The following is a 23,253-nucleotide window of genomic DNA, read 5'->3' as shown; positions in this document are numbered from 1 at the left end:
CCCCGGTATAACGATAGCAGAGGCGTGTGAGTAGGGGAAGGGCATAGTGCAGGGATTTTACAGAAGCTTATTACTAGGTTAATAAACAAGTCATGAAAAGTGCAAGTTATTGCAGCTATAGATTAGACTGCTGTCAGAATCGAAGAGTCTTGTAGCGAGATGAGTATGCTGGGCAGAGTATAGAGTAGCATCCATTGCTATGCAATTCAACTCACTATATATTACATATTACTATTAATTAATTCTACGTCCCGAGGATACTAGCAGTAGTGCAACAGACTGATATTTACCTCGTCTTTTCACTCTGTAATTGCATCATGTTGTACTCATGAACTAGTTGGAGGGCGTGTAAGCACCATGCAGGACACCCTGTTTGCGACGGCCCCGTTCTCTGAAAAATCTTGGTTCTTAAAAGCATGGGAGTACATCTATTAATATCCGTTGACATATGTGATGAACATGGGAAGCCGTTGCAACCTTGATTGCAGATCCAAGACCACGCCTAGAGCTTCTCCGCGCAGCATCACGGCCAACCGCAACAATGTCCGGGCCCAAGAAGATCTTGATGCTCACGAACGCCGAGCATGGCCAGGCCAACGTCTTCCTGGCCACCGCCCACGAGATCCTGCAGGTCGACCCCGAGGTCGAGGTGCACGTCTGCTCGTTCCCGGCCCTCGAGTCGTCCGTGGACAGCATCCGCGTTCTCAACAAGTCGGCCGACTCGAGGCTCAGCTTCATCAAGCTGGCCGGGCCGTCGTGGAAGCAGGCGCTCTTCGGGCGGCCGGAGCACCAGTTCCAGGAGCTCAACGACATCCGCCCGACGATATGGAACGTGGCCAGGGCGGCCAAGCTGACGCGCATCGCCTGTCCCTGGACGTCGGGGGAGCTCTGCAACTTGGTGACGGAGATTGAGAAGATCATCGAGGACCTGAATCCGGCTCTTACAATCGTGGACAACCTGTTCACGCCTGCCGTGACCGTCTGCTACAAGGTGAAGCCGCACTGGATGGTGCTCTCGCCAAACACTTACAAGGAGTTTGCGCTGGCGAACCAACCGAACCAGCAATACTACTGGAAATATCCTCCGTGAGAAAACAAAGAACCCTTGAGTGAGCTGTAGAACCTCGGACTTTGCAGCTAACTTGATCCGACCAGCCCGCGCTCGACGATCGCCTTCCCCGTGCCGTGGTACCAGATGCCGCTCGTCTACTACATGGTGCGCACCATGTACCTCAACCACAACGACCCCTTCATGCTCTCCCACGCGCGCGAGATGAAGGCCGCCATCGACACCGACTACGCCGACTGGGCCTACATCTCCATCGTGCCGCCCCCGGGCCTGCAGATCCTGCTCGCCTCCCGTCCCGAGGTCGACTTTCCCTTTGACGTCAAGCCCGCCCACATGATCCCGTGCGGGCCGATAATCCGCCCCGCGCCGCCCGTTGCCGAGGCGGACCCGGAGCTGGCGAAGTGGCTGGCGAGGCGCCCGACGGTGCTGGTCAACTTGGGCACGCACGCGTCGTACGACGCGCAGCACGCGCGGGGCATGGCGGGCGCGCTGGACAGGATGCTGAAGGAGGCAAAGGGCAAGGGCGAGGCGCTGCAGGTGCTGTGGAAGCTGAACGGGCGCGAGGGCGAGGACGTCAAGTTGGAGGAGTTTACTGGGAGGTGGGGGGATGCTGTCAAGGTGGTGAAGTGGCTGGACGTGGAGCCGAGCAGCATCCTGGAGTCGGGGCACGTCGCGTGCTCGGTGAACCACGGCGGCGCCAACTCGTTCTTCGAAGCAATCAGGTAAGTTCTCATGGGCCTGACGTGGCAGACTTGTTGTGTAGGCTGACGGTGTAATAGTGCCGGTGTACCGCAGGTGGTGCTTCCGGTCTGGGGCGACACGTACGACTTTGCCAAGAGGGCCGAGTGGCTGGGCGTGGGCCGGTTCGGCAGCTGGAAGCACGCGCCAAAGGTGGATGAGAAAGAACTCGGGGGCGTCTTGAAGGATGTCGTACTGGGACCAAAGGCAGCAAGCTTCAAGGCAAAGGCTGCGGAACTGGCGGCGCTGTGCAAGAAGGAGGGCGGGGGAAGACGTGTCGCGGCGAAGACAATCCTTGCCGCGCTTGATGATAAGGGAGATTCATCTGATGAGTAGTGTATTATTGGTTCAACTGCTCTATTAGGGTTCTTTTGAAATTGTGTCAGCCAGATTCAACCCACGCTGAACAGCGCTGTCTATAGCTGTCCCTCGTAAAATTTACGTCAACTGCAAGCAACGGTGCCAGCATTGAACAAAACCTAGTATAGGGCAGATGTGCGAGACTGAAAACGCAAAAGAGGAAATGTTCATTAAAGATAAAGCAGATGAAAAGAAAATTTAAAAATATATAATCCATCATCATGGGGCACGGCCTCAGTAGTGGGAGACGCATACGCTGGTAGCAGGAGACTCGGACGAGGTCGTTTGCGATTCTGACAGGCAAATTACTGAAATAATAGAATCCAGTCAGAAACGCTAACCTGTTCAAACCTAGCACAGGCCTCTTTTGGTGACGATCGTAGCAAAGAAGACCAGCAACATTCACTCACCCAGTCGTCAAACAGCGGCAGAACTCAGATGCAGTGCAAATCAAAACTTTTATTAAAGGTGTAATGAGTGAGAAACCGTTGAGAAACCGTCCAAGTATGCAAAGATGAAAAGTAAAAATCACTGCAGCATCTGCTGCATGGCGTTGAGCCTATAACTCTCATTCCTCTCCACCAACTCCGCGTGCCTCCCCTGATCGACGATCCTCCCCCCCTCCACCACCAGGATCACGTCCGCCTTGTGCACCGTGTGCAGCCTGTGCGTGATCGCCAGCACCGTCGTCCCGCGCGACGCCCTCTCCAGGCCCTCCTGCAGCGCCGCCTCGCCCGCCGCGTCGAGCGCGCTCGTGCTCTCGTCCAGCAGCAGCAGCCTCGGCTTCCGCACCAGCGCGCGCGCGATGGCCACGCGCTGCCGCTGCCCGCCGGACAGCCGCGACGCCGACGGGCCGCACGCCGTGTCGTAGCCGTCCGGCAGCGCCATGATCTCCTCGTGGATGTTGGCCACGCGGCAGGCCTCCTCAACCTCCGCGTCGGTCGCCTCGTGGCCGGGGACGGCGCCGAGGGCGACGTTGTGCCGCACCGTGCCCTCGAACAGCGCCGGGTCCTGCGGCACCAGCGCGATGACGTCGCGGAAGGAGTCGGGCAGCGTGGAAATGTCCATGTCGTCGATCAGCACGGCGCCGGAGGTCGCGGCGTACAGCTTCTGGACCAGGTTCATGATGGTGCTCTTGCCGGCGCCGGACGGGCCGACCAGCCCGACGAACTGCCGCGGCTTGACGGAGAAGGAGACGTCGGAGAGCACCGAGGAGTCCGGGTTGCCCGGGTAGGAGAAGGACACGTCCTTGAAGGCCACCGTCACCCCGCTCTGGCCCGGCGCGAATGGGCTCGGCGTTCGGCCCTCGGCGGACGACTCCGTATCACGGCGCTCGTCCAGCGACAAGTCGGAGCCGAGGTGGATGACGGCCATGACGCGGGCGAGCGCAAGGCGGGCGCGGGAGAACTCGGGCGCCAGGGTAAACATCGTTCCCCAGAGCTGCGCGCTCGTCAGCATCGCCACCAGCACGATCAGCAGGTCGCGCTGCGTGTACTCGCCCCTCATGATCAGCTGCGACCCCCACCAGTACGTCAACCCATTCACAAACGGCGACAGCGAGTGCGACAGCGCGAGCATGATGTTGGTCAGCGCCGCCGAGCGCACAATCTGCCGCGCCGGCGGCTCCAGCAGCCGTCGGTACGAGTTCATGTAGGTCCTCTCCAGCGAGAGCGTCGCCACCGACCGGATCGACTGCACCGCCTCGGTGGCCAGCGCGTTGGCCGTCGCGAACGCCTCGTTGTGGCGCTCCTCGAAGCGCGCCAGCACGCGCAGCTGCATGATGCCGCAGCCGAGCAGCACCGGGATGGTGACGAGCGTGACGAGCGCAATCTTCCACGCGTACACGTGCGAGACGACGATGGCGATGATGATGTTGACGCACACGGCGAAGACGGTGCCAAACGTGGACCCCGAGAAGCCGCCGATGGCCATGCAGTCCTTGGTGATGACGGAGAGCAGCCGCGTCGGCGTGCGGCCCTCGGAGGAGTGCCAGGCCAGGTCCTGCGCCAGGAGCGAGCGGAAGGAGAGCCGGCGGAGGGCGAGCAGGGTGCGCTCGCCGATGATGCCGAAGCCGAGCCAGGCGAGGAAGTTGGCGACCAGCTCGACGGCGCCGAGCATGAAGATCATGCCGGCGAAGAAGCGGCCCATGGACTTGATGCCGTCGACGGTGTTCTGGCACGGGTTGAGCGCGCCGACGGTGTAGCCGAAGATGAGGCCCGAGCCGGAGAAGGTGGCGCCGACGATGGCGGCGGCCACGAGCGCGATGGCGAGCCAGCCGAGCGACGGGCGGACGAGCCAGGCGATGCCCTTGAGGACGCTGCTGAACGGCTGCTTCGCGGTCGCGTCGTCGTCCTCGGCCTCCTTGGCGGCAGCAGCAGCAGCCTTGGGGACGGCCTTTTCGTCGCTGGTGGAGGTGACCTCCGCCTTGTCCATCTTTTCGTCGACGTCGTTGGTCGAGCTCCTGGAACTTTCAGGCGCACCCCCGTCGTCGCCGGCTCCCATCTTCTGCAGCGCGATGAGGTGCGCAAACTTGCCGCCGTCAATGGCCATCAGCTCCGCGTACGTGCCCTGCTCCATCACCCGCCCGGCCTCCATGACCACGATGTTGTCCGCGCCCTTGATCGTCGACAGGCGGTGCGCGATGGAGATGATGGTGCGTCGTCCGCGGGCGGCCTCGCGCTCGATGGCCGCCTGGATCTTGCGCTCGCTGGCCGAGTCGACGCTGGCCGTCGCCTCGTCCAGGATCAGCATCCCCGGGTCGCGCACCAGCGCCTGCGCGAGCGCGATGCGCTGCCGCTGGCCGCCGCTGACAAACGTACCGCGCGGCCCGACCGACGTGCCGTACCCAAGCGTCAGCCCGGCAATGAACGTCGCCGCGTCGGCCTTTTCCGCCGCCTCGATGACGAGCTCCACCACCCGAGAGGCAGCTTCGCCCTGCGAGGCGGCCCACGAGAGCGCTTCCCGGCCCTTGGTCGCGGCCTCGGCCAGCAGCGGGCCGTCCAGCACGGCCTTCAAGTCCTGGTGCTCCGGCCGCGGCGAGTTGACCAGGCCGAGGGCGATGTTCTCGAGCACGGAGCAGTCGAACAGGGACGGCTGCTGCTGGACAAAGGTCATGGCGCCGCGAAGGGAGCGCACGTTGAGGGCGCGCAGGTCCCGCCCGGCCATCTCGACGGTGCCGGAGGTCGGGTCGTGCAGCCGCGCGATGAGCGAGGCGACGGTCGACTTGCCGCTGCCGGACAGGCCGACGAGCGCGGTGTGCTTGCCGGCGGGGAACTCGAGGCTGACGTCGCGCAGGGCCGGCTGGCCGGGGCGGGTGGGATACTCAAAGGTGACGTTGCGGAAGGACACGGAGTGCTCAGCGTCGGGAGCGAGCTTGTCACCAGAGTCCGAGGTGGCGTCGATGGACGAGGGCGTCTCGATGTCGCCCATCAGCCGCTTATACGCGGCGACTGCCGAGCCCAGGTACGGAACCAGGGGCGCCAACCCGCCCAACATGACACACGCTACATCCAGGTCAGCACGTACGCCCTTGCACGAGAGAAGCTGTTGTCTTACCGTCGATGAGGAGGTACACGATGGCGTAGATCTGGCCGATCGAGGACCCGCCGCTGTTGTCCGCCGCCGCGTCGCCGATGCGAATGCTTCCCTGCCAAAACGCCAGCGCGTTCGCCGAGTACGCGATAAAGTACAGCAAGCCCGTCTGCACCGACGCCACCGCCGCCTTCTTGATCGCGCTGCTCCTCGCGTCCAGCATGAACCCCGTAAACATGCCCTCCAGCCGTCCCGCCGCGCCGAACGCGTGCACCACCGGGATGTGCGACAGCGCCTCCGACGCGACCGACGATGCCTTGTCCGCCGCCTCGTTCTGCTTGCCCAGGAACCGGGCGATGTACTTGCTGCTCAGCGTGCCCGAGATGAGAAACGCCGGCAGCACCGAGATCAAGATGCCGGCCAGGCTGGCCTGCGTGGAAAAGGCAATGACGAAGACGGTCGCGATGAAGCTGATGGTGGTGATGATGGTGCCCACCTTTTCCGAGGTGCCGGACTGGATGGCGGCAATGTCGCTCTGCAGACGGCTCGACACTTCACCCGCGGAGCCGCGCTCGTCGAAGAAGGAGGGCGGCTGGCGGAGGAGCGCGGCGAGGTAGTGGTGGCGCATGCGGCGGGCGAGGCGCTGGCTGACGATGCCCCAGCAGGTCAGGTGGCAGTAGATGAGGACGAGCGCGATGGCGCCGATCCACGCCGTCTTGGCCACCTTGTCGTTGATGGCGGACTCGTAGCGGAAGGGGTCGGCGCCGGCGCCGCCGTCCTGGGCGGCGCAGGTGGCGCTGTTGAAGTCGTCGACGAGCTGACCGAAGAGGACGCCCATGAGCGGGAAGGGCACGCCCGCGGCGGCGGCGCAGATGGTGCCGGCGACGATGAGGAGGATGTCGATGATGGTGGGCTGCGCGGCGAAGAGGAGGCGGAAGTAGACGAAGAAGTTGCCAATGTCCTGGCAGCTCAGGTTAGCATGGCGTCGGTTGATGGTAGCAGACTCGTGCATTCATGGGATGATGATGGCAGATTCGTTTCTTTACTCACAAGGCCCTTCTTCTCTTTGCCCTTGTCAGCATCTTTGGCGACTTCAGCGCTCGCGGGAGGAGGCTGCGGGCTGCCCGCCTTCTCCGGAGAGCTGGCGTCTTTCTCTTCTGCCGCCATTGTTCCCCTAATCAGCACGGAGCCGATTCGCGTAACAGTCTGCGAGATTTGAGGCAGGCCCAGGAAGAGGTTTCTTTCACAGAATTCAACAAGGCGATGAATAACGAATGTCTAGATGCTCGGTCAAGCAGGTCGGGTCTGTGCCTAGTGAGTTTGTAGAAGCTGCATTCTCTTTTGTGGCGAGCTCTACTAAAGATGCAAGCCACGCAAATCTTTCGCACGGCTAATCAGATAAAACCTGCCAATCTAGTCTCCCTGCTCGGAATTACGATTCAAGAGGGTCGGAAATGAGGGCCGAGACGGTGGAAACGTCAGAGATGGGACCTGACGGAGTCGCTTATAAGATCTAGCTCTTGCCCAGCGCGCAGTGTGCAGCAGGAAAAGAAAAAGAGGACAAGGCCAAGTCCAAGGGAGGATGCGGTGGGGGCGGCTGATAATAACAGCATGTATATCCGAGAACGCAGGGTGTTCGGACTGCATTGTTGGCGTATCAGATCATCACGTCTTGCGGTGGAGTTGAGGGCGTGAACACGATATAAGCATAAGAGGTGGGTTGGGCTTGGCGAGAGAGGCAGACTAATAACTAGTTGACTAACTTAACTAGCTACTCGAGGTGTTTATAACCGATCTGATTTTTCTCTTTTTTTTTTTTAGCTCAAGTATCTGTGCAAGGGCCGTTGATCTCTCGGCGTTGAAAATTGCGAGCCACTCAAGCAAGCATCATGGTCAAGGTGCCGGCTGAGTGGATGAGCCTCCACCACCATCAATTAGCGATGACGGCTCTTTCAAGCAGTTTCTCACCTCTTCCCTAGTAAACCTGATACCTAATACTTGCAATACATGCACGCTGTTAATAAAGCTCTCTAGCGGTGGTTGTGCTTCGCATCGTCACCTCACACCGGACAGGCAGTAGACGCCGCCATGGAGACGCAGCGTCTCCTGTTCCTGACCAACGCCGAGCTCGGCCAGGCCAACGTGCATCTCGCCGTCATCGAATGGCTTCTCGCCAACCGCCCCGACCTCGAGATCCATCTCTGCTCCTTCCAGTCCCTGCGGTCCGCCGTGACCGCCATCAACGGCCATGACACCACCGCGACGCCGCGCATCACCTTCCACGAGCTCTCCGGGCCGTCCTGGAAGGAGTGCCTCTTCGGCCGGCCCGAGCACAAGTGGGAGGAGACCTGCGCTCTCCCGCCGACCGTCTGGAGCGTGTCCCGCCAGGCGGCGCTCATGCCGCGCGTGGCGATGCCCTGGAACGCCGAGGAGCTGGTCGACCTGACGCTGCAGGTGCGGAGCGTGGTGCAAAAGGTCGAGGCCGACCTGGTCGTCGTGGACAACCTCTTCACCCCGGGCGTCACCGTCTGCTACAACGCCGAGACCAAGTGGTGCGTGCTGTCGCCCAACACGTACCGCGAGTTCATCCTGGGGGAGCAGCCGCGGTACGAGGCGTTTTGGAAGCACCCGCCGTGAGTCCCTGACCACTGCTGTGAGGAAACATTCGCTAACCTTGACAGGACCTCCTCGTTCATCCCATTCCCCGTCCCCTGGTACCTCATCCCCTCCGCGCTCTACCACCAGCGCGCGTGGCGCAAGAACCGCCAGAGCACCTGGATCCACGACAACGCCGTGCACCTGTGGGAGCACACCGCCGACAACATCTACTACTCCGACTGGGGCCGCCTGACCTTTGACCGCCCGGCCGGCCTCAAGATCTTCCTGCCCAGCGACGCCCTCGTCGACTTTCCCTTCTCCGTCGTGCCGGACCACGTCGTCTCCTGCGGGCCGATCCTGCGCCCGGCCGTCGCGAAGCTGGAAGAGGCGGATCCGAAGCTGGCCGCCTGGCTGCGTCGCTGGGACACCGTGTACGTCAACCTCGGGACGCACGTCGCGTATGATGGCGATACGAATGCCAACTTGGCGGCGGCGATCAAGGAGCTGCTGAGCGCAGCGGCGGCGAAGGGTAGGGATGTGCAGGTGCTGTGGAAGGTGAACAAGGGCGGCAAGGGCAGCAGCGCGGACCACGAGGATCTGTACAGGCAAGTCGGCGAGAGCAGCGACGATGGCAGGGTGTTGATCGTCGACTGGCTGCTCGCGGAGCCCGTCTCGGTGCTCAACTCGGGATCCGTCGTGTGCTCCGTCAACCACGGCGGCGCTAACTCTTATTTCGAAGCTGTCAGGTACGTCGTCCGTCCTCTCAAGCATCCTTTTTTTTTTTTTTTTTTTTACAAAGCTGACTGTGAACAGCGCTGGAGTCCCCCAGATCGTCCTGCCCGTGTGGTTCGACACGTACGATTTTGCGCGGCGCGTGGAATACCTGGGCGTCGGCAGGATTGGCAACCGAAGCAACGCACCCAAGTGCTGCAAGGATGAGCTGGGGCCAATTCTCAAGCAGGTGGTGCTCGACGACGCGGGCTGCGAGATACAAGCAAAGGCGAGGAAATTGGCAGAGGCGTGCAAAGCGAGCGGCTCGGGCTGCGAGAAGGCCGCAAGGGGCATTGTGAATTTGTTAAAATAAAAGTATCTGACTATTTCTGTTCAAAATAGCTACTCACCTAATAACCGCAGAGCCTGCCATCTCAAGAGGATCAAGCTGCCAACCAGCAACAATGCAGCACGGAGATTAGATGAAAAAGATCAAAGCACTGGCCTGTCTAGTCACTGTGTACTTTGTTTTTTTTTTTAACTGATCTAAATAACGACTGTGCTTATCGCACATCTTCAAATCGTGCGATTGCCGAAGCTACTCGGTAACTAGATCTTACTAGATCTTGGTAGATCGTGGGCAGCACTAAGTTAGATCCTTAGCGATAGTGCATTTGAGTAATTCTACATCCATTTTTCATTTTCCGCTCTAATCCCCATTTGTGAAGTGTTGACACAGTACATTCATGAACAAGTGCTCTTTCTAAACAATTAATATCATGGTCAGGTAGCCCCTTTAGCAATCAAGTTCCTATTACTCTCCAGCGCAATCATTAAACAAAAACTCAAGAAGGAAAGCTCGTCGGTTCCCCTAGTATCTTCCCTTCTCTTGAACGGTTAACATAAACAATATAAACCGGGAATGTCTCCATTGCATCCGTAGAACCCTCCCGCTTCTTGCTCTCTCCAATTGCATCCATCGCTGCCGGTCGGAGGGCGTCTTGTACCAGTTGAGTCACACCAACCGTTTCTAAACCGGGCGAAGTATCCCGCAGCTTGCGGATCCTTGTCTCAACGTCTTTAAGGAACCTCTGAGCAGAATGTTTAGGGAGTGTGACCGTGCCGATCTGCTCGCGAGATTGCTCTGTAGCTCCGTAGCCCCGAAAGACCTTGGTGGAAGAAAGGCTTGTTTGACTATAACGTTCGCTAACATTGTTCTCAGCACACGGCATGGAGAACATGGAGCTTGTCACCAAAATCGCCAAGTATAAGGAGCACAGAAGGGTATTTAGGGGACGCGAAAGCGTTCTTGAGAAAAGAAAGCATGAGTGAATTGCCGATGGTCGGATGGTAAAAGAAAGCTTCAGGCCAGGGAATATACTTGGCATTATCACGTGATGCACGCATCAGTCTTTATCACGCGGTACATTTTGGGCAATTATAACCTCAGTCGGCCTTGTTCCAGAAAGACCTACACTATGGCCCGTTACTCTCCTCTCTACGATGCTACCCAACGACAGCTCTCAGGAGCCGAGCAGCACTGAAGAGCTCGAGCAGCCTCCTCGGGAGCACTGGGCCGGTCTCCCCGAATTTCCTCGGTTGTCAGGACCGACCATGCCCGCCGTTGGACGCCAGTTTTTCAAGCATTCTCCCACTACCATCCTGAAGCTCGGAACTGACAATGGCGAAGGCATCATGACCGCGCTGGCCTATGCCATCTTAGGCCCCTGCGTCCCTCGTGTCATCAGCATCGTCACGATCCCGGTAACAAACCCGGACGCCCCAGCGCTAAACCATACCAGTCATGGTGTGGTCCTCTCACACCAACCAGGCACGCCGCTAGTGCAGCTCTGGCCCTCGCTCACGGCTCCTCAGCGAGAGGCCATCAAGGCGGAGCTCTGCCGTCTCCTGGTGAGGATGCGTTCGCGCCGCTTCTGCTACTACGGGCGGCCGACCCGAGAGTCATACCGCCTCTTCTCAGAATTCGGCACGGAGATACATCCATGCTGCGCCTCTCGCTCCGAGTGGGACGATTCGCGCGTCCAGGCGCTGCGGAAACACGCCCCGAGTGCCGAGCGCGCGGCCGACCTCGAGCGAGTGCAGCGCGGCACCGTCGGCGCGGAGGACTGGGACCGTCCCGTCCTCACGCACGCCGACCTGTCGGACCGCAACATCCTCGTGGACCCGGACACGCTCGCGGTGACGGGCTTCCTGGACTGGGAAATGGCAAACATCGCGCCCGCGTACTTTGAGTACACCATGGCGCGACTGTCCGGGGGCCACGAGCCTGAGTGGAGGAAGGAGGTGTTGGATGTACTGAGGGCTGTTCTACGCAGCGAGTGCGATGCTGATGAGCGCCGGGGAGACCTGGGTGCTGAGAGCTCTGATGACAGATACAGCAGGACGTTGGCGGCGTGGGATGCGGTCGTGGATGTTGAGAGGTTCGCGCAGGACTATGACGATGCCTGTTACTGGACTTTTGAACATTGACGAACCCTCTTTGCTCGATTTTAAGTTTATGCTGCCTAGACTATGCCATGCTAGCATTGTACTCATACGTTGTCCTGGTTTGGTGTCAAATTCCACGCATAAGGACAGGGTAATGAACCTCGCTTTGCGGTACAGATAGTATACCTTGAGTGCGTACTAAACATAACGGATATGACGCACATGACGAACATGACGAACATGACGAACATGACGAACATGACGAGATAAGAACATTACGAATACAACGAATATAATAAACACAAATTTTACAGAAGATTTTGTTCGCTTGAAATTCACAGAGCTTAACCTGACCCTTAAAAATGATGTTTGTATAGGGTACGAAGATGAGTATCAGGCATGTCCGGCCTGAGCCTAAAGACACCTTTTGTTGTTGGAAGGGTGTCTTCCTAAAATTGGTTGTCGTATCACTAAATACTCCTCTGCTTCCCACTTAGCTATTGTTCTCATAACTTCGTTCCGGTCGGTTGCGGACATAATATTATGTCTGCAGCTATGCTTGTCACAACAAGCATATTAGCTAGTGTATGAGCGAATGAAAGAGACAGCATGTACAGATATCCTTTCAAAAATGTATGATTCTAGAAGCAGGCATTAAATATGTATTGAAAAAAAAAACCATCCGAAACATCATAAGCAAAAGAGATATTAAAAGGATCGGAGATTATCTTGAATTATCAACGTAAAATTAAAGCGCGAGACGCGGGTTTGAAAAGAGACTGACTGCTATACAAATCCCAAACACCTGCAACATGGCCGCCAAACGGTAACTAGAACCCAACCGAACTGGCGAATCACGTGGCGTACGCAGACGTGTTGTGCAGCATGAGCTCACCAGGACAAGGCACGAGGGGGGCGACACAAGATGCGGCTTATCAGGTCCAGAGCCGAAAAAAAAGCCGTGTTTCCTGGGGAAATCTAGGTTGTCATCGAGTCGGTCTCTTGACAACCTGCACATGTCACTTTGCCCATCTAAAAATACACCAACACGCACTAACTCCAACGGCACCCAACTTAGTACCTACCTGTAGGGAGGCAGGTACCTCTTTGGACATGTCGCGCTCTTAGTGAAATTGGTAGTGGATACTGCCAACTTGCGCTGCAGCGCCGCAAAGTCCAGGTACCTGCCTACCAAATAGTCTTTCTTTGCAAGCACTGGTCACTACCATTCTTTGTACTCGCCATTGCTTCTTGCTCCGCTTCCCTGCTGACTGAACTGACTGCCCAAAACATCACCACCACACAAGCACGCCCTCATTCATATTCGTAGTCGTCCCGATGCTACACGGGCTCTTCTCGCCTCTTGCTCTCCTCTGCTCGGCTCTATAATCGCCTGCATCCCCTCCCTATACCACCGCCTCCACATCGACCGCTATTCCGCCCCTAAACCGACTCGTTTCTGCCCAGCCCGCGCACCTCCGCAAAACCGTATCGACCCGTTGCTCCCACAGCTGAGGCCCTGCCCTCATCGCTGTTTCATCGCCGACCGCCCCCAACACGCCTCATAATTGCTTCTGTCGGGAAAACTACTCCCCCCTCGACGCCGACCTGCCAACAGCTCGTCTCGGATCCCTTCGCCCCGTCTTGACCGCTCGCCTCGGAACACGCACTCGGTGGTCTGCCGTCTGCATCCGCCGCCGCGATGCGTCCTGCTACGGCACCGCCTCTCGAAGCCAAGGCGTCCCGCTCTTCCGTCGCCTTGGACCAAGATGACTCCTCGAGCGACTCGCCCGCCCCCGCCGACAACGAGGAGTCCGACTTTTACAACGCCGGCAACGACTCCCAGTCGTCCATCGGTGTCGCCAACTTTCAAGATATGCGCGTTGACGACCGATGCTGGCCTCCCATCAACCGCCTGCCAAACGAGATTCTCATCGGCGTCTTCGCTAAGCTTGGCGCCCCCGCCGACCTGTTCAGCTGCATGCTTGTCTCCAAACGCTGGACTCGCAACGCCGTCGATCTGCTCTGGCACCGCCCTGCCTGCACCAGCTGGAAGAGCCACCAGACCATCTGCCAGACCCTCGAGGCTCCCAACCCCTTCTTCAGCTACCGTGACTTCATCAAGCGGCTGAACCTGGCAGCTCTGGCCGATAGGATAAGCGATGGTAGCGTCACATCACTTTATGTTTGCGCGAGAATCGAGCGTCTGACCCTCACCAACTGCCGCGGCCTCACCGACGCTGGCATCATTGGCCTTGTCGAGAACAACACCAACCTACTCGCCCTCGACGTCTCCAACGACAAAAACATCACTGATCAGTCCATCTACACCATTGCTGAGCACTGCAAGCGCCTCCAGGGCCTTAATATTTCTGGATGCGATGGTGTCTCCAATGACAGCCTCGAGGTGCTCGCCAAAAGCTGCAAGTACATAAAACGAGTACGCTTCCCACCGCCCCCCGCCTTGCGCCGTTGCTGACTAGTGCTGTAGCTTAAACTCAATGACTGCACCCAGATCCGAGACAACGCCGTCCTAGCTTTTGCCGAAAACTGCCCTAATATCCTCGAAATCGACCTCAACCAGTGCGGTCATGTCGGAAACGGCGCCGTCACCGCTCTCATGGCCAAGGGAATTTGCCTGCGCGAGTTGCGTCTGGCCTTCTGCGCCATGGTTGATGACTACGCTTTCCTGGCTCTTCCTCCTACTCAGATGTTCGATCACTTGCGCATCCTCGATCTCACTTGCTGCACGCGACTCACCGATGTTGGTGTGAAAAAGATAATCGACGTCGCCCCGCGACTACGAAATCTTGTCTTGGCAAAGTGCCGCCTCATCACCGATGCCTCGCTCAATTACATTGCCAAACTAGGCAAGAACCTTCACTACCTTCACCTCGGCCACTGTGCCAACATCACAGACGAAGGCGTCAAGACGCTTGTAGCCCACTGCAACCGCATACGCTACATCGATCTTGGTTGCTGCGTCAACTTGACGGATGAGTCGGTGAAGCGTCTTGCCATTCTTCCTAAGCTGAAACGAATCGGCCTGGTCAAGTGCAACTCGATAACGGACGAATCAATTTACACTCTGGCCGAGATAGCTACCCGTCCTCGCGTTAGGCGTGATGCCAATGGTCTCTTTATTGGAGGCGAGTATTATACTTCTAATCTCGAGCGTATACATCTAAGCTACTGTGTCAATTTGACCCTCAAGGTATGCCAATCTGTTACCTCGCTACCAAACTACTCTAACACGGCGTAGAGCATCCTCAAACTTCTTAACTCCTGCCCGCGCTTATCGCATCTGAGTCTGACGGGTGTTCCCGCTTTCCAAGGAGATGAATTCTCACCCTTCTGCAGAGAAGCGCCGCCTGGTATGTTTCTGCAAGTCTTTGGCACGATGGCCTGCTAACTGTACAGAATTTACCAACCACCAACGCAACGTCTTCTGCGTCTTCTCCGGTGGCCAAGTCTCGAGATTTCGCGACTACCTTAACAGTGCACCTCAATTTGAAGACCTACGCGAGAGCCTCACTCCTCGTCGTCAAGCCCGCCCTCGCCAAGTACCGACCCAAATTCACCCCGCCACGGCAAGTGCCGTACCAACGGCCTTTGAAGAGGCGTATGACGACGAAATGGGCGACGAGAATGACGATTTCGAGGGATTCTATGCCCAGCCGAACAATACCTTTGCAGGTACCGGCTTCCAAGGGCATGGTCACTTGCCCATGATGGCCCACAGCCTACCCGCCCTGCCAGGCATAGACACCTTGCCTTGGGATTTGCCCAACTCATTTGTCGATGGAAACGGACTTCACCCCGGTAGCTTTGCCGCCCAGCAACACACACTAGCATCTCAAACACAGCAAGGCAACCTTGCTGCTCAGCACAACGCTCCCGCGCAACAAGCCCAGCAAAGCGGTCTTTCCGTCCACAACACGCTGGGCTATCCAATCCAACCAATGCCTCTATCGAGCCTGTCATCAATGGCAGGCAATGCGGGGCCATATGGGTACACTCCCATGAACGCTTTTGGCGTCTTGCAAGCCAGTATGGCCGGCCCAGCGACCACTGGTCCTAGACAGGCCAGCGCAGCTAGCGCAGCAAGCGCGACTGGGGCGAGTACGGCGCAAATGCACCATCAACAAGGAGCCGCGGATGAGCAACAAGACATGAGTGGCTAGGGTCCATTGATCCGACACAGATACGCCATTCGCAGACGTGACCAATGGCCCCTCAGCAAGCGCAGGCGATCCGAATGATCGTGAGGCTGGAGAGTCTGATGCCACTTGAACCTCAGGCTGCGTCAACACTTGCGCTGATTCTTTTTACTTTCGCTACGTAGCGCTCTCAGTTTAGGGTATGCTTTTCGAACGGCTATAGCATGGGCTTGACGCATCATGTTTCAACATGACATTTTTACGACGCCAGGGATACGGAGTTTCATCTTTTTTTCTCAAGGCAGGACAGCGGTTATGCATGACAGGGCTACAACTTCACAATGGATGATTTCGAATTGGCATTTTTCCTTTTTCTCTGGCTGGTCAAGTCTGGGGCATGGCAGTTGTGGTGAAAGGAGGTGATGGAAAAGCTGGTCGCGGCTGGCCCTGATGATTTAGCTTTTGTCGGCGCAAACGTGTTGCCAGGACCTGTCGAGCAGAGATCCATAGAAGCGTTTTGAAGAAGGAAACAACTGAACGCTAGCATTATTGTAACCCACAGATTATAGTACATGTTTACCATCGCATAGGCAGCCTCATTGTGACTTGCCTCGTGGAAGTTGTGCGACGTCGACCTTTGAACAGCAACGATAAAACGATGGCGAGTTGGCAGGCAAGGGCGAAGAGGATAGAGAATCGTATAAAGTGTACCTGTTTCTATCGAGTAAAATGCAACATGAGAGCGCGCCCATGATAACCCAGCAACGCCGTCACCACCACCAGCCAACGCCCGTAACAAAAAAAAGCCACACCAAAAGCATCCTCAATTCCCAAGCATCATCTACCATCATCACCTCATTGACTCCCCTCGCCACATCACCCTCGCCTTACGCCCCAACCTCGGCCCCCGCCACTGCCCCCTCCGCCGCGCCTGCTGCTGCTTCCTCCCCCTGCGCCCCTCCTCGTCCTCCTAGTCGCGCGTCTCCGGGCCCAGGAACAGCTCCAGCGTCGCGCGCTCCCTCTCCCTCGCCGCCCTGTCCCTGCCACCGTCCGCGCCGCTGCGGAATGCTAGCGGCGCCAGCACCTCCGCGTACCGCCTGCGTCTCCCCTCCGCTGCCGCCGGCGCGCCCCTGCGGAAACTCAGTCGCCGCTGCAGGCCGGTTGGGGTGGCGGGGGTGAGTTCCGAGGCGACGCGCGCGAGGGTGGAGGTGAGCAGGACAAGGGCGATGCTGTGGTTGGGCGAGGCGGAGAGGACGTCGAGCACGGCGACCTTGGCGTCGCTGCGCGGGAGGGTGGCGGTGGTGGGTAGGGCGGTGGCGAGTCGGGCGCACGCGTGTGCAGGGACGAGCCCGTCGGTGAGCGAGGCGATGAAGAGCAGGAGTGCGGAGGCGACGAGCTCCAGCCGGTTGGGCGGGGCCAGCTCGGCGGGGAGGACGTCGGCGACGGCGGCGTCCGTGTCTAGAGCGGCGACGATGCGCGCGTGCACCGCCTGCTTCTCGTCAGCGCCGAGGGCGCACGCACCTGGGTCAAATGGCCAGCCGGCGGTGGTGGGCGGCGACGCGGTGTCCCCCAGCATGTCGGCGTCGGCGGCGCAGCGCTCGGCGAGCGCCTGGACGGCCTCGGTCAGCTTAAACAGCTCGCGCGGCGCGGAGCAGTGGACGGCAGCGTCGTAGGGGATCGCGCCGCAGATGTCCTTGTCCTCCAGGAAACGGCAGATACCACCCTCCGGCACGCGGATGAGCTCGTCGATGGACCGTCCGAAGCAGCTCGGCAGCCACTGGCCGCGCACAGTGATGAAGTGGTCTCGGCCGTTGTCCACGCGGAGAACGAGCACTTCCTCGAGCAAGGCGCGTCCGTCGTTTAGGGCTCGCAGGAACGGAATCGAAGACACCTGGCCGTCGAGGACCGCCGTCACCGTCTCCCCGGGCTCGAGCATGACGTTCGGCCCAACCACCTCGCCGCTGCCGTCGGACTTGACGAACGATGCCGCCAGCCACTCGTAAAAGTGTGTGCCGCTGTCAGAGTCGTCCATGGCCGGTCTGTCGATAAATGAAAAGGTCGCTGGCACCCCGCCCGTGTTGGCAATGGTGATGGAGTTGCTCTTCCTCGCGAGGAAGCTGAGCCCTCCCAGGTCCACAACGTTGGTGTCTTGTGTCGCGTCTCCTTCAAGGACGAGGGTTATCACGGGGCGGCCCTCGTTTTCTGCGCGGTCAAGTTGGCGCGCCACCTCGGCATGGACCTTGGCCTTTTCTTCCGGTATCACGCAGTCGCACGTAAGCGTAAAGACGGACGACAGGGGCTTGTGGTCGGAAGAAGTGACTCGCTGATAAGAAGTATAGAATTCAAGGTTAGCCCGCTCCTTGACCGTACTTGCAGGATCAGGCTGGTCATCGTTCTCGTCGTATTCGTCATATTGATAGCCTGTGTCGGTGGACGACACTGGCTCCTGCTCACCCCCATCTTCATCCGGGTCATAGCTAAATAGCACGTCGTCATCGCTTTCCATTCCGCGAGATTTCATCTCCTCGTCTTTCTTCTTGGCAGCCTCTTCATCCAACATCTTTCTTTCATACTCTTCCTTGTACTGACGAGTTCGGTAGAGTATGCGATCACACCAGCTGGGCGCTCGGCGCTTTTCGCTTGTATCGAAGAGGGCCACACTGCCAACGTCGTATTTATACGTGGGCAAAAACGTGATTGGGCCTTCTTTCCATCCCTCGTGGAATGCTTTGCGGCGAGCAATGACCTGACGTAGTTGATCATGAGGCAACAAGGAATCCAGTGTCGCCTGCAATGAGGCTGGATCTTGGCTAGGATCTTGGGGGAAGTCGTCTGGATCGGGTAACGACGTTTCTGAATCGAAGCTTTGCTCTCTGCTGTGGCTGAATGAGGAAGCCGTCGTCGTCTCCTCGTCGCTGTCGACATCGTTCATGATGATAAAGGGTTCACCGTCTAGGGGCTTTTGTGGCTTGTCGCTTCCGACGTCATACTCGCCGCGCGTATGTAGCGTTAAAATCCTTCGGATGTCGTCGCCAGGTAGGCTCCCAAGTCGAAAGTTCAAGTCACCAAGCCAAAAGGTAAAGTCTTCGTCTCCGAACCGATCGCCGGTATCCTCGGCGACGCCGTTATTCACCACCGGGTCAAACTGCATCTTGGAGGCAATCTGGGCGACGTCCCAGCAGCGACGGTCAAGGTAGCTCGGGCCTGCACCACTAGCCAGGTGGGAGTTGACAAAGACCATGCGGGTGGTTTCGCCAAAGACGATTCGCGTCGCGACGGCGCCTTTGTTTCCGAAGTAGCCCAGGAGGCCGGTGCCAATCTGCTGTGTGCTGACGTTGGAGATGTGCTTGGCAGTGTCGGTCGAAGCGTAAACCAGGGTCAACAGGCCAACCATTTGGTCGGCCGAAAGAAACTCGTAGCCTGCGGGGATTGCGGCTTCTACAGCAGACCTCCATTTTGTAATCTGGCTATTGCTCTCGGCGTAGACTCGGCTGACGTATTCTTTTGTGGTGTTGAGGTCGACAACCTCTTGCAGGCCGAGGACGTAGAGATCAATCGCGCCAGTGTCGTTTGGCTCGTCGGCTTTCGCGGATGAAATTGTCAAGTTGGAGAAATCCCGTGCCAGGCCTTGATCGCGAAAGAACCAACTGCCGACATCCCTGTCGGTGCCGGGACAACCCGCCGTGTTCCAGGAGCCAATCTTGACCCGCAGCTGGCGCTGCCCCATGTACTCGGATCGTCGGAGGGTGAGGGCGCGGGCGAGAGAGTGGGGTGTCGAGAGAGACGCATCACCGATATCAGAGGGCTCCGAGCGGACGGAGCTGCCGCGCGCCGTCTGCATCGTGTGGTAGCAGCTGTGGCTGTAGCCGTAGCTGCTGCAGGAGGAGCGCTGGGATCGGCGGCGGCGGTGGTCGAAGTCGGCGGAGGGGGGGGGGGGGGGGGGGGGACGGTGTACTTATATAATGATGATGAAAAAAAGTCGGGTCAAGGATGCTAAACTTGAAATAATTGGACAAATCAAAAGGCGCGAGGGCTTGTTGAAGAAGGCGTTGACGCTCGGCTAGTCGTGGTGCCTGGGGAAGTTTAACCTGTCGCTCCCCCACAGTGACGTGCGACCGGATCCAGGCGCACAGAAGCCACAAGGGAGGCCCCACCAAATCAAAGGCTTGTCTTTGTCTTGAGATTTGCTGCGGCTAGATCAGGCTTCAATCTAGTTATCCCATCTCCATTACTGCCGCCCAATCTCGCCGCCAAAGTCTTTTTCCGACCAGCGCTACAATATCAACGTACATCGACAAACTTGACCATCCATCTTCGTCGTCATCATCGTCACTCACCACACGAAAGGTGGCTCCGGCTCTAACCGCCTAAACCATCTTCACCACCTCCCACCACCCACACAAACACCACACATCATGAGCCGCCCAACGCCACGCAAGGGCCGCGGCCACAAGCGCCAGTCCTCCAACCTCATCCCCGCCGTGTCCGACTACGAGTCCGACGCCGCCGCCGCCGCCGCCGCCGCCACCGCCGCCGGGACCACCGCCCGGACCAGCCAGTACGCGCCACCCCCCCTGCGCACCAACACCGAGATCAACCTCTCCGTGCTGCGGCGCTACGTGCCCTCCATCCGCGCCATCCTCAGCATCGCCGCCAACGCCGTCGTCTATACCTTTGCCGGCGAGTCCTGGGACAAGTCCGGCGTCGAGGGCACCCTGTTCGTCTGCAGCCAGGACTCCCCCGACGACAGCACGCCGCGCGCCTGCGTCTTCGTCCTGAACCGCCGCGGCCTCGGCAACGTCATCGTCGACCTGGCGCACGTCAGTGACGTCGAGGTCACCGCGGAGCTGGTCATCCTGCGCGTCCAGGACGGCGGGGAGCGCGTGCTGGGGTTTTGGATGCACAACGATCGAGCAGAGACGAGGCAGGTCAACGCGGCCATGATACAGGAGTGCTGGACGCTGGTGCGGGCTGCGGGCGCGGTGGAACATCAGCGGCAAGACGCCGGGCCGGCGATGCAGGCTATCGGGAGGCCTCTTACGATGAATGAGCTGTTTGGGAGTCAGGCGGTCACCCAGGGACATTAGATCGCCGTGGGCACCGTCGAGGATCTATCCTGACGTTTAACTGAGTTGAATGTCGGCCGGAGGGAATCCGCGCACCAGTACTTACGTCGACTAGGAGACTTTGCATTGGCATCATGATGAACGGCGTATCGTTGCATATATCAATACCCTTTAATCTACTTAAAATAATACACGTCACCAGATACTTGACACAAACTCCACAACACAAGTGGGAGATGAGGAAATCGTAAACCAGACGGACGTTCATTAACCCTTTGCTCGCCAGGCTATCATCTATGTAAAACCAAGAAATCACTTATACGCCGCAGGCCATAATGCATGGCTACCCAGCCGTTTTAACATCATATTATACCGTTCCGCTTATACTCAGTTCCCGAATCTCGTTGAGCACCTCCTCCACCCTCGCGTCCAGCTGGCCGTCCGCGTACAGGTCGCGCGTGTCCGCGTCCAGGTACTGCTGGACCTGCGCCATGCGCGAGTACGCCTCGGCGCAGAAGCGCAGCTGGATCTTGACGAGCGCCTCAAAGGTGGGGTCGAGGTACGGCACGCGCAGCTCGATCAGCTGCGGCAGCTCCGTGCTCAGCTGCTCGTTGAGCTGCTCGTACAGCTGGCGCGCCATGTCGAGCTCCTTCTCGGTGCGGGGCAGCTTGGTCGCGTCCTTGTCCGGCTTGTCGACCAGCCGCTTGACCTTGGCCCGCAGCGCGTCGTAGTCGAGCAGCTTGTGCGCCCGCTTCTTGATGCACTCGTTGACGTCGGGGAAGTAGGCGCAGAACCGCGAGATAGGCTCCAGCACCGTCGTCTGGTACGGGCCGTCCAGCGCCTTGATCGTCTCCGCGTCGAGGTCCTCCACGGCTTGCTTGTAGCTTCGGCTGACGCCGTCGCTCGCTCCCGAGTCGCCGTAGAAGGCGTCGATCGTCTCGGCGATTCGCATCTGTGACGCTGTCATGGCTGCGTTTGTTAGTCGTGTCGGGCGCTGCACCAGTGCGGGACCTACCTCTAAGTGAATCTAAATAGCCCTTGGATTCCTTTTGCAGCCGTAGTGAAGCGGCCTCCATGGTTTTGAAGCGTCTGCCAAAGTTAGTCGACGTAGCTGGGTGGGTAGGGTATCGTGGTCGCACCTCTCTTCCACCTCGTAATCGCGATCATTCGTTTTCTCGACATGACCTGCCAGTCGTTAGCGTTTCAAACACTGAGCCAATTTCATTGCGACACCTACCGGTCTTCATCATCACCTGCGTCGTCGCGCGGTTTACATTCTTCTTGAACCCTGCTTCACATTAGCCCCTCATTTTGCCGGACGAGGCAGAGATCGCGTACCCGCCCACGACATGATGCCGGATTTCGCAGAGATTCCTCGTTCTTGAATTTGTTATCCGAGCGGTATTTGGTATAGGGATGCCTAGTAGAAGAATTCGCAGCGAGGAGGATGTCGAGGAAGAAGGAGAGTGCCTGACCAAGGTTGATGACTTACGCTGCGCAGCCACAATTGGCCGCCTTGATGGGGCTCATCGACGTCAGAGAGCTGAGCCACTGTGCTAGGAGCAACGAGCAGCCACAACGCCTTTTGCTTCGGACTAATAATCTTCCGCGTAGACACCCTTCCTAGTACAAAATCAGAATACAATGTAGACTTTAACATCTACTTTACTTTGCTATTAAACTATTTATCTAACTATTTATACAGCGTGGTCCTAGAGAGGGGGACGGAAAGTAATATAAGCTTCCCTGAACTTCGTTCAATCGTTATTGCCTTTGTTAAGTGACGCGCCTAAAGCCACCCTTCCGCTGGATCGCAAGTTCTGGCTGCCTCGAGGCAATTTTCCGTCGTCCTCAACGTTGTCAATGTCACTGTCCGACACGGTTCCAGTTTTCCAAGGGGTGATTAATGGCGGAATGACTGTCAGAGAACGGAGATGACCTGACTGGATCCTGCTTATCATAGCGAGGTCAACGGGCGCTGTTAACCCTCCTTCGTTTCCTATCGTGTACAGCAGCTTTTTGGCTCCTTTTAGAGTCACAGCGTAACCTATAGTACAGACAGGATACCAAGAAGGGGCGATTACGCGAACGCGAGTTTTATTCAAAGAGTCAGCTCCCCAGTACTCGAGCTCCTTTGAATAGGCGTATGACATTCTAGCCGTTATACATTAGCAAATCGAACCGGAGGTAGCGGTGATAATGTAGTCTCTTCCATGACTAAACTTTTGATATAAAGCCAGTTATATTCAGTTGACTCACTCTGTTGAATTTGGTGCGTTGAAATCTTCGTAAATGTGCGACGGTGGGCGAACCTCAGCATTATTATGCCAGCAGGTACCGACGTATAATAAGTCCCAATCGAGACCTAGAGATATTTTAGCTCCATTATCTTGCACACAATCGCTGAAGATCGATCGTGGAATTCGTGAGGAGGAAATGTTGTATACCGTATGGTGCATGGGCAGCCTCGTAACTCGTGGGCTGCTCTTTCCTCAACGTGCCCTTTCTCATTTGAAGGCTGAGATCCCGGAATATGTCATGTACTCGAACGTCCCAGTCGGCGTCGTCCTCT

At 57.9% G+C, this 23,253-nt stretch overlaps 8 protein-coding genes across 8 annotated transcripts; 5 read left to right on the top strand and 3 right to left on the bottom strand.

Moving 5' to 3' along the window:
• Positions 1–541: 541 nt before the first annotated feature.
• On the top strand, positions 542–2,143 carry ISF_09452 (3-hydroxyacid dehydrogenase/reductase; the record flags this gene model as incomplete). Its single annotated transcript, XM_018853054.1, has 3 exons — positions 542–1,086; positions 1,156–1,791; positions 1,849–2,143. The coding sequence occupies 3 exons, from the start codon at positions 542–544 to the stop codon at positions 2,141–2,143; spliced, it is 1,476 nt and encodes a 491-aa protein (XP_018699735.1).
• A 552-nt stretch (positions 2,144–2,695) lies between these two features.
• On the bottom strand, positions 2,696–6,865 carry ISF_09451 (ABC multidrug transporter SitT; the record flags this gene model as incomplete). The annotated part of the gene is made up of 3 exons (XM_018853053.1): positions 2,696–5,670; positions 5,723–6,659; positions 6,749–6,865. 3 exons carry the CDS (start codon positions 6,863–6,865, stop codon positions 2,696–2,698), a joined length of 4,029 nt encoding a protein of 1,342 aa, XP_018699734.1.
• A 921-nt stretch (positions 6,866–7,786) lies between these two features.
• ISF_09450 (3-hydroxyacid dehydrogenase/reductase) lies at positions 7,787–9,380 on the top strand (the record flags this gene model as incomplete). Its single annotated transcript, XM_018853052.1, has 3 exons — positions 7,787–8,331; positions 8,380–9,042; positions 9,110–9,380. The coding sequence occupies 3 exons, from the start codon at positions 7,787–7,789 to the stop codon at positions 9,378–9,380; spliced, it is 1,479 nt and encodes a 492-aa protein (XP_018699733.1).
• Positions 9,381–10,510: 1,130 nt separating this feature from the next.
• On the top strand, positions 10,511–11,497 carry ISF_09449 (Aminoglycoside phosphotransferase; the record flags this gene model as incomplete). The annotated part of the gene is made up of 1 exon (XM_018853051.1): positions 10,511–11,497. One exon carries the CDS (start codon positions 10,511–10,513, stop codon positions 11,495–11,497), a length of 987 nt encoding a protein of 328 aa, XP_018699732.1.
• Positions 11,498–13,157: 1,660 nt separating this feature from the next.
• On the top strand, positions 13,158–15,639 carry ISF_09448 (Cyclin-like F-box; the record flags this gene model as incomplete). The annotated part of the gene is made up of 4 exons (XM_018853050.1): positions 13,158–13,895; positions 13,947–14,669; positions 14,718–14,829; positions 14,876–15,639. The coding sequence occupies 4 exons, from the start codon at positions 13,158–13,160 to the stop codon at positions 15,637–15,639; spliced, it is 2,337 nt and encodes a 778-aa protein (XP_018699731.1).
• Positions 15,640–16,585: 946 nt separating this feature from the next.
• Positions 16,586–19,456, bottom strand: ISF_09447 (phosphatase family protein; the record flags this gene model as incomplete). The annotated part of the gene is made up of 1 exon (XM_018853049.1): positions 16,586–19,456. The coding sequence occupies one exon, from the start codon at positions 19,454–19,456 to the stop codon at positions 16,586–16,588; it is 2,871 nt and encodes a 956-aa protein (XP_018699730.1).
• Positions 19,457–20,030: 574 nt separating this feature from the next.
• On the top strand, positions 20,031–20,702 carry ISF_09446 (Dcp1-like decapping; the record flags this gene model as incomplete). The annotated part of the gene is made up of 1 exon (XM_018853048.1): positions 20,031–20,702. The coding sequence occupies one exon, from the start codon at positions 20,031–20,033 to the stop codon at positions 20,700–20,702; it is 672 nt and encodes a 223-aa protein (XP_018699729.1).
• A 346-nt stretch (positions 20,703–21,048) lies between these two features.
• ISF_09445 (protein hob3) lies at positions 21,049–22,032 on the bottom strand (the record flags this gene model as incomplete). The annotated part of the gene is made up of 5 exons (XM_018853047.1): positions 21,049–21,650; positions 21,697–21,770; positions 21,821–21,866; positions 21,919–21,969; positions 22,020–22,032. 5 exons carry the CDS (start codon positions 22,030–22,032, stop codon positions 21,049–21,051), a joined length of 786 nt encoding a protein of 261 aa, XP_018699728.1.
• Positions 22,033–23,253: the final 1,221 nt, after the last annotated feature.

The sequence above is a fragment of the Cordyceps fumosorosea genome, assembly GCF_001636725.1.
Source record: "Cordyceps fumosorosea ARSEF 2679 chromosome Unknown scaffold_50, whole genome shotgun sequence".
NCBI classification, from domain to species: Eukaryota; Fungi; Ascomycota; class Sordariomycetes; order Hypocreales; family Cordycipitaceae; genus Cordyceps; species Cordyceps fumosorosea.
This window is presented reverse-complemented; position numbering and strand designations above follow the sequence as displayed.